This window comes from Danio rerio, chromosome 12 (assembly GCF_052040795.2).
Source record: "Danio rerio strain M-AB ecotype USA chromosome 12, GRCz13ab, whole genome shotgun sequence".
Taxonomy (NCBI): Eukaryota; Metazoa; Chordata; class Actinopteri; order Cypriniformes; family Danionidae; genus Danio; species Danio rerio.
Window position 1 is genome coordinate 12469725 of NC_141032.1, and position 14995 is coordinate 12484719.

Here is a 14995-nt window from a genome sequence, read left to right on the forward strand (position 1 = left end):
ATCCGCTTTGCGCCGTGGTGCATGGCCTAAAAGGGTTCAGCTTATTTTCTTAATGAGTTGTAGGTTTGTTTTGAGAATAAACCAATCAGAGTCTCATCTCCCATTCCCTTTAAGAGTTAGTTGCTCGCTATGGTGCATTTGCTATTTACATGACGTAAAGTAAGTGTAAGTGGAAAAACTGAGCATTTTACTAGCAAGAAAACAGTTAAACAGAGCATCTACAGCGCTTTCCCTTTTGCTCTTGTGGATAAGGAAACCTTGTACACAGACATCAATTAACCTATAAATAATTAATTTTGTTTAAGTGCAAAGATTTATTTCAAAACTATTTCTAAATTCAGTTCTAATTTCCAGCAAACGGATAAATGAACAATAAAAACGAAATGTGATCAAAAAACTGAGTTATATCCTAATACACATGCTATACCCCATATAGTCTAAAACCTGACAGGTGGACAAATCTAAGCTTGTTTTTAATAAAAACAAATATAACTACACATTTAATAAATAATACTGCTAATAATGAAAACATTATACAAAAGCAAATTGTTATGAATGGACTGAAAAAGCCTCCTGAGATAAAGAAGGCATGAAGGCAGTGTTTTTTACATTTATGTAGGCTAGAAAATAATGTTTTGTAATATTTTAATCCTTAACATTTATATCCTATATATATCTTTATTATATCCTATATATATCCTTAATATTTGAATTATTTTTCATATGTAAAGATATTTGAGTATTGCTCTACATCTTGTGTGTATTGAGCAGTGTTTAAGCGAGGCGCACAACTAACGCGCTTTGCGCTGGACAATAGACCGGCTTTGTTCTGGTCTATTGAAAAATCTATCATAGTTTCTCAAAATAGCAACGCGCCAGCAATACACCTTAACACGCCTCTTTTTTTAGACCAAAACGCTTATGGGCACACATATGAGCGCAACAGTGTGTCGCAAAATGTCAAAACAACTCTAGCGCCAAGCTAAAACTAGCAAACAACATTTGCGTCACACCACATTGCGCCAGGTGTATGATAGGGCTCCATGACTTACAAGACAAAAAGACATTGCATAAATTATATTGTTTAAGATAGGGCTGCACTGATATTGTACTAATATTGCGATTATTTTATTTTCCTACAAAAATTATTGAATACAAATATTGAACTGCTGAACACAACAGCTACCTGTTTTTAGATGCATTACAGTCATGTAAATTCATCGTTTTATTCAGTAAACGTCAGAGTATTTGACTTTTGGCCTAGAGTGGGAACCTGGTTCCTGGATCAAGTATATTTCATCTAAATGCGTAAGCGCTATTCCCTTATCGAGAGACCCGCCTGGTCTATTTAGAGGTCTTACTTGGCAGCGTCATTCCCAGACGTTAGAAGGGGATTCCAACTCACAAAAAAAAAAAAGAGAGAAAAAAAACTTCAGGGGGGCAGTTTTGATTTCTCTCTGCGAGACCTTCTGGAAGCTTCTAGCCCAGCATGAGGAGCTCAGTATGGGGTGGAGCTTGACTTTCGCTCCCTGCTTGCATGACGAACACTTCTTAATTACAGAAGATTAAAACCAGTCTCCTGCAGAGCTGTTTTGAGGGCCAGACTCTTTCTCTTCATTATTAATAATAACCCCGCCTTAGCGTTGCCCAGCGGACTGCGCCTACATCTCCTCCTGTAGCCAAGTGCACTTTTTTATCACCCCCTCCTTATTTGGCTGTTTGTGTGCCGTCAGTCCCCGCAGTTTGACTTGATCTGGCATCCTCTGCGAGCTGTTCATATACAGAGTGTTCCTGCAGTCTGCTTTGAATGCACTCCCACTGAGACAAATGACCTGCGCTTCAATTCACACTCCGCCAACACAAACAAGCCCAGAAATGTAGCGCTCCTTAATGGCTTTTAATAATGAACGTGATTACGGAAGATCGAGTATAGCTATCTTTTTGCAAAAGCTTGTGCACTGAAAATCTTATACTGACCATTATTGTCATAACTGTAGTGGATTTGGATGTTTGGGTAGTCTCCAGTTTCACACTTGGTTTGCTTGCTTTGTTTTAACCCGTGTGTGATTCCACTACCAAACCCTCACAGGGTCTTTTCACCGTTTATTTTTGGCTTCATTATTGCTTCATTAACATGAGCTTTATGCTACTATATCTAGGTGACTGCCAAAAATGGATGAGTGTTATTTGCTTCGCATTTTAGCAGGGCTTGCTTCTCTTTTTTTCTAATACTCGAGTGTAGTTTTGGATGAAAAAGCACAACTTTTTGGATTCCAAGACCTCACTTTGATCCACAACAATATTCTGCACTACATTCCTTCTCATCCATTTTTAAGCTGAATTATAAAGGGTTTTTTAGGTGTTTTAATTAGTCTAAAATTAAATTAGTTAAAGGTAATCGAGGGAATTTACATTTGATATTTTAAAGCTTGGCAAACTAGAAAAATGTCTAATTATTGTAAAACGCCTACAGCATTTTTAAATTTGTATGACCTTTCAAGGTCTAAAAATCACACTTTTAAAACGTATTGAGATGTAAATAATTGTAGGTGGTCCTGAGAACATTTTGAATATTTGCTTTGTCCCATCGATCAGATTTATTTTATTTTATTTTTTTGAGAAACATTCACTTGTTCTTGATGCAAAAAATGAAATTTAATAAACTCTTATGTGAGTAGGGATGCAATGATTAACCAATCTCACTATTAACCGCGCTTTAATTTGTCATGGTTAATTAATCATAAAGGCTTCTCAACACTGTTTCTGCATGGAACAAAACGTATGCCAACTGTAAGCTAGTTTAAAGTTCAAAGCGTGTACACCGAGACTAAGGGCGTACTCACACTATGTACAGTTCAGGGCTCGAAATAGCGACCATTTTGGTCGCATATGCGCCTGAAATTTAAGCTATGCGACCTCATAATATATATTGGGAGCATTCGTGCGACTGAATATTTAGGTTGTAGTGCGACCTGTTTTTTTTTTTTTTTTTTTTTTTTTTCTAAAAACCTGGTAAAATCAGTCTTCCCTGCCGCTATATTGGTTCATAATAGCTGTCAATCACTCAAGACTTTCCGCTGTCCGATGACAGGGAGGGAGCTTTTGTGACCGCGGGGAATGCAAACGGCTGAAGAGTGAAAAGTACACTGAATCTCGATGCTTTGCATGTACTGCGTGTTCGGCCAACAAAATCTCACGGCAATTCGTAACTTTTTCCTACGTTTCCTCGTGAGATCAGGCTGCAACAGCGCAAATGTCCGCTAAAACACCATTGCCAATGAAGCTTGCCTTTACTGCGTTTAAACGGATGCGGGTTATAACAAAATACAGTATTGTGCCGGTGGTCATCGGGAGAATCCTGCTCTGCCCCCCTCGTATTGGGCCGGCTGACTCGCATGCTTTTCCACAAACACAGAAAAATGAAATTCAGCACGCAACGAGGCTGAGCATTAAAACGTCACGAACCGAAACCAAAACTTTTAAAAGTGAGACTTTTCTTCCTTTCTTTTGTCCATTCTTTCTTGAGGTGTATATTATTTTTCTATTTAATTACTGATAACTGCTTTGCAGCTTTCAGCATTGAATTTAATGATTTATTATATTATTTTGTTTGTTTTGTAGCAGAAATAGGCTAATATTTATTAAATTGACATGCATATAAAAACAATAGAACAAAATAAATATTTCTTACTACAATGCTTCATTTGTGTTTGATACAAACCATCAACTTATTTTTCATAAATGAACAGTAGGACTTTATATAACAGATAACTCACATTAAAGCACATTCAAGGCAGCATGATAATGAGAAATTTCATTATTATTATTATTGTCATCATCGTCATCATTAATATTTTATAATTATTCAACATTAATTTTAGAATTATTGCACAAATATTAAATCATCACAGCATTAGTTAGTTAGTTGTTCCTGGGTTTTGTTAGTCCCAATTGATGTTGTTTTCAAATACAATAAATCCCTTAATATACAACTTGGTGGGTGCTCCTAAATTTTTTCTGGTGCTCTTAAATATTTCAGGTTGGGAGCACCGGTGCTACTAAGTAAGAAAGTTAATTTCGAGCCCTGCAGTTGCTTTGAAACGGGCAGAAGCACGCTTGCCACCCTTCCCTTTCTCCCCGATGGCCAGCACTCACATTGCATTCGTGCCCGAGCGCTTGCATCGTCAATGATGTGCTGTTCAGTAGAAAAGCAATCTTGCTCAGCACAGTGGAAATTTCTTTAGTTATATCGTTATAGTCGTTTGATATGCAGTGACACGCAGTCAAATTATTCGCTGAATAGATCAGCCATTTTTGTCACTCATAAACAATCATAAAATTGTAAAACCATATGACATAGTCCCTAAAGTCATGTCTCGCCTACAGTTCGCGCTTTGGACTCCCACAAGTGAACCGTGCTCTGGCACACCTCTTCCAACCTGGCCAGGGTTGGCCAAGTGAATCGCGCCTGAGCCTGAATCGGAGCACTCACACTTCTCAAACGATTCGGGAAACGGGCCTGGGCACGGTTTGAATAGCATAGTATGAGTACCCCCTAAGGCCCCGTTTACACTAATACGTTTTAGTTTTAAAACGTGTGCGTTTGTGCATGGTTATGACTTTGTCTGCACTACCCCAGAGTATTCGATCCCCGAAATCGGATCTTTTTGTAAACGCTGAAGAGGCCATTTTCATTTTAAAATGCAGCTGCTCCGTGTCTGTTGATGGGGGTCACTGAGCCATGACTGCATACATCTGATTGGGGTTTTTTCTCAATATTACATACACAAAGTTCAGTCTTGTATCTCTTTCTTTTAAGTTCAGTTTGATATGAAAACAAAATCCTGAGGACAGGGGGGGTAAATCTTCAAAGAGAACAGTACACTTTATAACGTCATTAACCTCACCCTGGCTACGTTATTTCACTATATTAATAATGAAATGAAAACATGACATAAGGATCTGCCTATTTTCAATTTGATATTAACAACTTAACAGACACCATAAATGTTAAGGCATCATGTAGCCTTAACCTTAATATGACCCTCATCTTCACTGCATGCATATTTAAAACAAAACAGAGCTCATAACATAACTGCCTCCTTTAATTTTTTTATTGAAACCTATGAAACATGCCCAGTTTCTTTTACTGAATGTCAGTTTTAATAATCAGTAATGGCCATTATAAAAGTATAGGCTAAGGAAATTAATAGGCAATGTAAAGGTGTAGGTTGCATAATTAATATATAAACTTATCTTTGGGGTCTCCAAAACACGTTGCCTGAGAACAAGTAATAGATTCAAAAGACCGAAGAGTCGTTAGAGATGAGAGTAATTAAGTATCATGTTTAACAACTATAGTGAGATGAGGTCCAGCGGAAGATCCTTGATGAACTGTCCGACATGTGCTGCTCTCATCTGTGTCGGTGTGCTCAAAGCACCCGCTGACTGCCTTGAGCTCAGATGTGTGCATACGCTGCATCGCATGCCAGAGTGTGTGTGTGGCCACGTGATGTCGAGATCTTTTCAGAATCGCTAAGGCTGAGCGACTGATTGATTTTCAAAATAGTCGTGTCATGAATGTTTTCACATTGCATGAATATCTGGAGTAGCGTTCCGTTGGTGCAGTTTGCACTGTTGGATGGATTCACACTTTAAAATAGGAAGAATCATGAACAACTTTGTCCAAACTACGTCTCACAACCAATCGCACGCGAGAAGTGACATGAAAACAATGCAAGGTCCCGTAATATATCTTTCATTATTAACTACATAATGGAAAAAGAAGGCTTTAGTACGATAGAAAGTGTACTTCTTTTGCTCACCTGGCTTTTGAAGAGAATTAGAAATTTCTTTTCAACTGTTTTTACTTTTCAACCCGATTGTGATATTGCTCGGATGACAGACACGGTTCCCCAAATTTCCACTAGTTTTTTCCTTCAGTTTTTTGGGTCCAAATAAACAGAAAATTAGCACTTTTAACTTCTCCCCCAACCTCCCACTGGTCTGCAGGTATTTATACAAGTGGATGTTGCTCTCTCATTGGCTGCAGGTAACCGTTGATGTTATTTTCAGTCAGAAAACATTTCACACGGAATGATTTAAATTGCCAACAGCTCCAGATATTTAGCATGCTAAATATCTCATGGGTGCCAGCAACTCATCTGTGAATCTCTCAGATCGTGTCTTTGATAGTTCACACTGTGTGATTGTTATTCACGTGAACGAGCTTCGATTTACCTGTGATTTTAGGCATTTGTCGGCCATTTCTCAAAACCTGTCAAAAGTCAAAATCTGGGCTAAAATCATGCAGTCTGAACTCGGCATAAGTGAAATGCCAGTATGGATGTGGATCGTTCTCATTCTAAAGTGTAATTTTAAAACTAAACCGTATTAGTGTCAATGGGGCTTAAAACCCACCACGCACACAAGTTTAACTATGGCTGAGACTATTAACAAAGGACCCTTAACATATAGCGTCTTTTGCGCACACAAGTTTGTTAATACCAATGGAGGTGCATGATCTATGTATTGGGATTGGCGCACTTAGTCGAAATAATGCCCCAAGCGCACCGCAAGTCAAGTGACAAGAACTAGATTGATCTGCTTCATACTTTAAATGGAATATACTAGAGTTGCACGATTAATCAAAAAAAAGATCGCAATCTCGATTCAACCCCCTAGACGATCTTGATCCAGCATTTCTACGATTCTGTCAATCATATTTTTAAGTTCAGGAGAGAAGCAAAGGCAGTCGCACAAGTCTTCACATTGTTTTACATACATTGCTCAGCAATGTGAAAGAGTCACATACTGTATTTATAAGGTATAATTCACCCCAAAAATGTTATTTCTGTTTTCATGTAAATGTATTCATTCGTGACCGCAAAACCACACGTGACGTGAGCTGACTGTCAGCTGTCATCACAGGGAGGGTGGGCGCGCACCTGTAAATGAAGTCATGCACATCATTTATATAATCATACCGCATTATCTATTTACATTTTACATTATATTTTTAATTTATTTTTATTTATTGATCGATTGATTGTTCTGTCGTTTAAATTCAGTGTAAACGTATTAATTATGTTTGAATGCCAAAAACTTTTTTTTTCATTTATTCTTTTTAAGTCCAAGAGAAATTGACTGTTGTTTGTTTTTAATATTATTTTGTGCTGTATTATTTGGTTACCTAGCAGGAACGAAGAGCAATTTAAAGCATTAGGAGTTTTCATGTGATTTTCTAAACTAGTAGTGTTTTGAAATGAATAAATGCATAATAATCATGATAACCGAGAGATCATAATTATTCTACAGACTATAATCGTACAACCAAAATCTATAATCGTTGCATCCCTATATGTGAGGCTCTTGTTTAAAAAAAGCCTTTAGTCTAACAATGCTTTTTCTGTTTGCAGTCGCCTACTAAAGCTGTGTATAATGCAAGACACTGGAACCAACCAGAAGCAGAAGAAATGCTACCCATGCCTCCATCACGATCTCAGGCTCCTCCAGTGAGTACATCACATGAAGCTGCACTGAAAACTACTCCCACTCTCACACACAGTCCACTTCAGATCACGCACTTTTCATTTTGTCACCACAATGTTTATAGTCATTTTTGGGTAAAAAGCTCTTACCTCTTTAAGGCTCCTTTACACATTTCTACTGAAGTGTTTTCCCACTGTGAGACATTTAACAGTGATCGTTTAGCACTCCAAATCAGCTGTTAAAATCAGTATGAAATTTAATTAACAATGCATTTTTATTCAGTGTGTGGTATTTTTCAAGTTGTGACATGTAGAGAGAGATTTGGTTGGTTTGGTATATTTTTGCAGCACATCATAGAGAGAATGAGAAATTTTGAATTCCCCTGCTGAAAAAAAAAAAAAAAAACAACTTAAACCAGCCTAAGCTGGTTGGCTGGTTTTAGCTGGTTGACCAGCCTGGTTTTAGAGTGGTTTTGGCCACTTCCAGGCTGGTTTCCAGTCATTTCCAGTCTGGTTTTAGCTGGTCAGGCTAGAAAATGACCAGCTAAAACCAGCTACAACCAGTTTGACCAGCCTGGTTTAAGCTGGATATAGCTAGTTTTGGCTAGGCTCACAGCCTGGCTAGGCTGGTCAAGTTGCTACTTTTATTGTCATAACTTTTATTATGTAAACAAAAACAGGAATGAACTGTTGGCAGCTATTGCTAAATACTGCTTGATCTATGCCTTTATTCAACAAAATTACTCAATGGCTTTGTGTTAGACATTTGCAAATGTTTTGTTTAAATCAGTCATTCAGTGTGTCTGTGTCTGTCAGATTGGCTGAATTACAATAGTTATATTTTATATATATATTTAAGTTTTATATATATATATATATAAAACTTAAAAAAAAAAAAAATATATATATATATATATATATATATATATATATATATATATATATATATATATATTAGGGGTGTAACGATATTAAAACCGAACCGAAATATCGCGATACACCAACCACGACACGTATCGCAAAACTCTCGTGGCGTACCGCGGTACTCTCACGCCCCCTGCTGCCCATTGTTGAGGTTGACGTCACTTGTCTCTAACTAATTGAACCAATTTAAACACATCTTTATTATAATATTTTATTAAATTGTTTAAGTAATTATGAGGATTTGTTCTAAATATTATATTCTAAAGTTAGTATTTTAGTGCATGTTATGTCATGTGACTTGAGTAAGCATCACACTCGTTACTACTGGACGCAGGATGGCTGCTTCACATAGTACTGAGATTGCAGATCCCCAAGACATATTTAAGTCATCTGTGTGGAAACATTTTGGTTTTCCAGTTGAGTAAAGGAATAGAATTCGTGTCGTAGACAAAGTGCACGCCTGTCTGTCTCAACTGTTTCACGAAACTTACTTGTAAGGAAAAACATTTAAAAAGTGGGGTAATTTCACAATGTGATGGTGTAAGCAACAGAACTGCCAACAAAAGTGATTTAATGTACAAAAGTAAAACCATAATAATGCCCAAAAATACAAAAAAAGAGAAATATTTACACTAATAAAAATAATATAATAAAGTAACAAATTCAAACAAAAGTATCAAACAAAAATTAGTTAAACTCTAGCAAGGGGGTGATAGTGAAGACAAACAAAAGAAATAAATATAATAAAACAATGCTAACTCATGAATAACCCCTCTTACCTCGCTAAAACTGATGAAAAGAAAAAAAAGGTCTTCAGCACCGTGCGCCGCATTCTTCCATATACTGAATAAAATAAACAAAGATGATCTTCACCTCTTACCTGATGTCTTTAACAATACATTTTCTACGTGTTTGCAAAATGGAAATCGTATGACATTTTCCCTATCCACCTTACACTAAGACTGAACTTGAGGAGATACAGCTATATTGTCGGGAAGGAGCGGAGCTAAAAAATAATATACAAATCAATTGAAATAAAAATGTACAAACCTCACAAAATTTCTTAAAGTGGGCAAAAGTAATGCAAAATAATTTTACCCAAACGAAAGTTAAAAAAAACAACGAAAATCATAATCATTTCAGAAAAATACACGAAAAACGAGATCAAAGGAAAAAGCGCTCTCTCTCCCGCTCTTCCTGAATTGCTTTTTACATCCCCGCACTGTGTCGCCAAATGATGATAGATCGGTCTCCTGACCAATCAGCTGTCAAAAAGGCGGACCCTACAGAAATGACAGGCATCAGCTGTCATGAAGGCGGACCTACATAAATGACCGGCATAGAGGGAGCGGGAGAGAGAGAGAGAGAGAAATCGGGAGGCAAACATACAGCCGTCTACAACCCTAACATTAGTTTCAGACACAACCGCAATGTATTTTACTGGTGAATATGTCATGAAAAAACACTTTACAAACACAGTATATGTATATTTTTCATTAATTTAAACGGAAACCTATTTATCTAAATGAAACCATATAATTAAAAATGAGCGTCTGTGTCTGCACAGAGATCAAGCCTCTCATCGGAGAATGTGGATATTATGGTGTTTTTGAAGAAGATCTTTCACAAGCCTACACTGCAGTTATTTATTTAATTTTAGTTTACTTAGTTAAGATGGCTGCACTAAAGAGAATAGTTTTTTTTTCTGACTAGTCTATATTGGAGGTATTTATTTAATTCTAGTTATTTACTCTGGTATCCTGACTGTACTAAAAGTGCGATGACAAAGTTAATAAAGAAAAAGTTAAGATGTTCTTGTTATTAAGTGAATTGTCCCTTAGCATTGCTGTTAACATGACATCAACCCTAACCCCACAGCAAACAAAAACCGAACCGTACCGAACCGAACCGTGGCTCCAAAACCGTGAACCGAACCGTGCCTTTTGTGTATCGTTACACCCCCTAATATATATATATATATATATATATATATATATATATATATATATATATTTATATATATATTTATATATATATATAAAAACTTAAAATATTATGTAATGCAAGCATAAACTATACTGGTATTTATTCTAAACAATGTGAAATGGCAAACCTTTACAAGTTAAAATAAGATACAGGTATGTATTGTGTACAGTAAATGAAATCCAAACGTTAACCATGTTTCTTTAAGAACTGTAAATGCAGCAAATACTTATATCTTTAATGAATATCTATACTAAGTAAACTATAAATAGCATATATAATTGATTTGTAGAAGTCGTCTAGGCATGTTAAAGCTGCACTTGCAGAATTTAGTGCACATGGAGATTATAAATCATTGAGTTTACATATATTTGTTTTTCTACAACTATGCTCCTGGTTAACATTAACCAGCAGACTTTTTTATAAAGAGAGGAAATTTATTCCATTTTAATGAAAGATTCTGAAACAACCATTATTTTCCCCCCTTCTGGCATAACTGGACTTGTTAAATCATTCACGATACATACAGGAATGTTTATTAAAGTAAACATTTCTTTCTACTTGCACCATCTTTTTCTTTCTCTCTCTCTCTGTATATTGGCCATTCAAACACAATCAATCCCATACAGCTGCATCTACTGCTGCCAGTGAAGCCCACTGTAATGTTATGCAGATTGACAGATATGCTTACGCTTCACTTGAACTGTTTATAAGCGTTCTCATTAGCTGAGCACCTCCATCTGTACCGCTCGTATAAACAAGACCACATATATTAAAGTTTTCAAAACATTGCATTATTCATTCAAGTATGTGGCGTTTGCGCTTTATTTAGCAGCGATTCTGTTGGTCCTGAATTTGGCCTGGGGAATTTCTACATGAGGAATTTACAATGTTTTTTTTTTTTTTTTTTTGTAACCCTATCTTTAGTTGTCATGTTACATAACAAGCGGTGGGTTGGATGTTGGCAGCTCAGAGTTTATATGAATCAGCCCTGCAGTGCTTCCAAAGCATGTTGTTATGCTTTAAATCTGAGTTGTTGTTCTTGCACAGGCCGCTGCTTCAGGAGGCAGTAAAGAATCCAACTCGCACAAGGACGACGGAGTGTTTAAAGCTCCAGCTCCTCCTCCCAAAGTCATCAAGTCCGTCACTATTCCTACAGAACCGTACCAGGACATGGTCACTGCTCTTAAATGTCGGAAAGAACACAAGGAGGTGAGTGCAAACTCTTGACCCGTCCCCTTTTTTTGACATTTCAGAATAAAATATTATGAGCGCACAACTAACATGCTCTGCGCTGGACTTTAGACCTGCTCTCAGCTGGTCTATTGTGCAGTCTACTTTAGTTCCTCAAAATAGCAACGCACCAGCAATGCGCCTTAACACACCTCCCTTTTTAGACCAGAGCGCCTATTGGTGCACATATGAGCGTTTATGAGAGTTTTTTTTTTTTTTTTTTTTTTTTTTTTTTACTAGAACTAACTGAAACTGTATTGCGAGTGGACAAATATATGAGAATTTCAATGGAAATCAACAAGCTCATTAAACTGGAAAGAAAACTGTTGGAAAAACATTATTAGATATTTCAAAACACCAGCACTAACAGCTAAATATACAAATAAGTTTCCAAAATGCTGGCGTAACTGCGGATTCAATAAAGCAACCCATTATCATATCTTTTTGGAATGTATGTATATTCAAGAATATTGGAAAGAAATACAGGAGGCTCTTGAACATATATTTGAAAAAGATATACCTCTAGAAAGTAAATTGTTATATTTTGGCTGTGTGGATCCAGATACATTAATGGCAGACAATAAATACCTTATGCGTGCTCTCATGGCTGCCAGCAAAAAAGCAATCACACGCAAATGGCTACAGCAAGAGCGACCAACCCTTAGTAATTGGATAGACGCGACTATTGAGATCTATACAATGGAAAAATTCACCTTTGTTGTAAATTTAAAGAAAGATATATTCCTGAGAAAATGGAGGAAATGGGTTGAATATATTTTAGTTAGAAGACCTGACTTTGTTGCTATAAACGAATAGAAGATGATGTTCTAATAGATAAATATATGCTAATGTATGTACATGTATATGGTTACACTAATTCATATTATAATGTGTCCCCATGTGTATACTGAAGATGGCCACTTGAGATTACTCTTGAACGAATTATATTACGACATGTGTTCTAACTCTGGATGTAAATAGTGTTTTAATTTTCATTTACTTTTGATTATATTTTTATTTTACCTTTTTCTTATCATTTCTTATTTTTCTTTGCTCTTTACTCTGTTTTTCATTTTATAATTTACAAAATTTGAGTACTACTGGGTAGTAAATACACCTGACAATAATGTACGTAATTTTTGTACCACCTAAATTCACATACTGAGATACCAATGTACCTTGAAATGTTGTACGACTACTCAATTGAATGTTCAAAATAAACAAAGTTACAAAAAAAAGAAACTGTATTGTGTGCATACAAAACTAACTAAAACTACCTAAATTATAGCAACGTCTTTGTAAATGTATTTAATACATACTGTAAGTGTTTTAGAAGTAAATTTATTTACTTCGTGCTGCCAGGTGTTTGACCTGAGCGGCACCTCACAGTCTGTAGTTTTGCCACCATTGGCCAGTTAAAGCCGCTTCTCCTCCAGTCAATTCTTGCTGTTGCTCCCGCAACAAAAACAACGAGTGGACATGGCAGCAGCACGGTGACGGCTTTAAACAAGACCCGTGCAGACACTTAAAGTATTAATTTAACACATTTGGGCCCAATAATGGGTTTTATTTCCATATTAGCGATCGCGGACGAATCCTTCTTTTTAACCAAATCTTCTAAGTAAACCTGTTGAACTCGTTCACCAAATCAAACTAAATCATTTGAAATGATGCGTCTCCTGTAAGCACTTATCAACAAACTACTTACTTTTAAACATGCCTGATAACCCCCATCTGACTCGAAATTAAGCAATTTCTCAAGTTATTCAATTATTAGAACAGCTCTAAGCTAGTCCTTTTTATTAATCAAGGGTTGCCACAGTGGAATGAACCGCCGACTTATCCAGCATATGTGTCTAGCAGCGGATGCTTTTACAGCTGCAACCCAATACTGGGAAACATCCATACACACTCATTCACACACATTCAATTGGGGCAATTTAGCTTACCCAATTCATCTGATTCATACCAATCAGAAGATTGCGAAAGCGGGGCGAGCTTTTGTTAACTGTTGGAAGTTGGCAATGACAATGACGAACGACGTCAATGACAATGGCTTTAAACCATTCAGAATGAGTTTTGAAACCGTTTAAAACAGGTAAATATGCATGTTTAAAAACCATGATCCTGGTTTTCTATGCACAGGCTCACCAATTTGGAGGTACCTTAGACCTTTTGTCCCAGCATGGGTTTGAGTCAGACTGGGAATATCTTTGTATCACTCACTGATGTCTTATATTAAAGTAAATCTGTACTAGGTATGCTTTGCTGCTGAGTTAAGAGATTTGTAATGCACTAGACATATGAATATTTGGTGTCTTTGTACTAAAAGCCCGAGCAGGAGCCAATTAAATTTGAAAGTCGGTGGCATGGAACCAGTGATAAAGGCACAAAGCTCAAATCTTAATATGCATACAAAGTAGTGCAGCTGTTTTTCAGTGAATTCTGAATTTGAATGTCTCAGTGGCAGCATATTGAAAACCCTGGCATGATCATTACACTTTTTTTTTTTTTTTTACAGTTACACACAAAGACGTACTGATGGGGTCTGGAAAGACCTAATGTAATTCTTTTTGTGGGATGTTAAACATTTTAAAAGGTGTTCAAGCCAACCTACATAAAACCACTAATTTTTTACTTCATCACGAGTTTCAAGCTGTAAACCATTCAAATTGTAGTCAATAAAATCAGTTTCAAGACCACCCTGCCTTTGTTTTGAAGTCTTTATGTTAGCTTGTAGACCTGTAATCTGTGAATATGGAATGACGAAGCATTTATATTTCTTAAAAATAAATATAAATTATTTATAAGAAATAATAATATAACAAGGTCTTACTTGTCATGTTTATAAAAAAAAATATGACCAATAAGGCAGATGCTCTATTGCCATCATGAATCTAACATTCGCTGTGTGATCCTGCCTTTTGAGTGCATGCTCTGGCAGATGGTTACTGAATCAATAAAATAGCCATCAACATGTTTGCTCTCTCCGCAGTTGTACACAGTTGTTCAGCATGTGAAGCACTTCAATGATGTGGTGGAGTTTGGTGAGAATCAGGAGTTCACAGATGACTTTGAATATCTTGCCACTGGTCTGAAGACTGGACAACCCCTCAACACACGCTGCCTTAGGTGCAGAAAACCTTTCATCTTTAAGCATTCAAACCATTTTTAAATTTTTAAACCGTGACCTTACGTTTGTTTTTAAATCACCTTATTCTTCTTGCTTCTGTTTGCAGTGTTATTAGTTTGGCCACACGGTGCGCAATGCCCAGTTTTAGAATGCACCTGAGGGCTCGTGGAAAAGTGGCCCAGGTCTTTAAAACTCTCGGTGATGCACCCCAACATTCAGTAAGTTCAAAATA

At 36.6% G+C, this 14995-nt stretch overlaps 1 protein-coding gene across 2 annotated transcripts in view; it reads left to right on the forward strand.

Annotated features, from left to right (window-relative positions):
* The window catches only part of waplb (WAPL cohesin release factor b), a 119738-nt gene that overhangs the window by 62642 nt on the left and 42101 nt on the right, over nucleotides 1-14995 (forward strand). For both annotated transcript variants that reach the window (XR_015503929.1, XM_087275945.1), the window contains exons 6-9: nucleotides 7419-7514; nucleotides 11448-11609; nucleotides 14626-14762; nucleotides 14870-14981. Coding sequence is in view for 1 of the 2 variants with exons in the window: in XM_087275945.1 (XP_087132071.1) it covers nucleotides 7419-7514; nucleotides 11448-11609; nucleotides 14626-14762; nucleotides 14870-14981 (507 nt within the window). In the remaining variant the exon portion in view is untranslated. The remainder of the gene's footprint in view (nucleotides 1-7418; nucleotides 7515-11447; nucleotides 11610-14625; nucleotides 14763-14869; nucleotides 14982-14995) is intronic.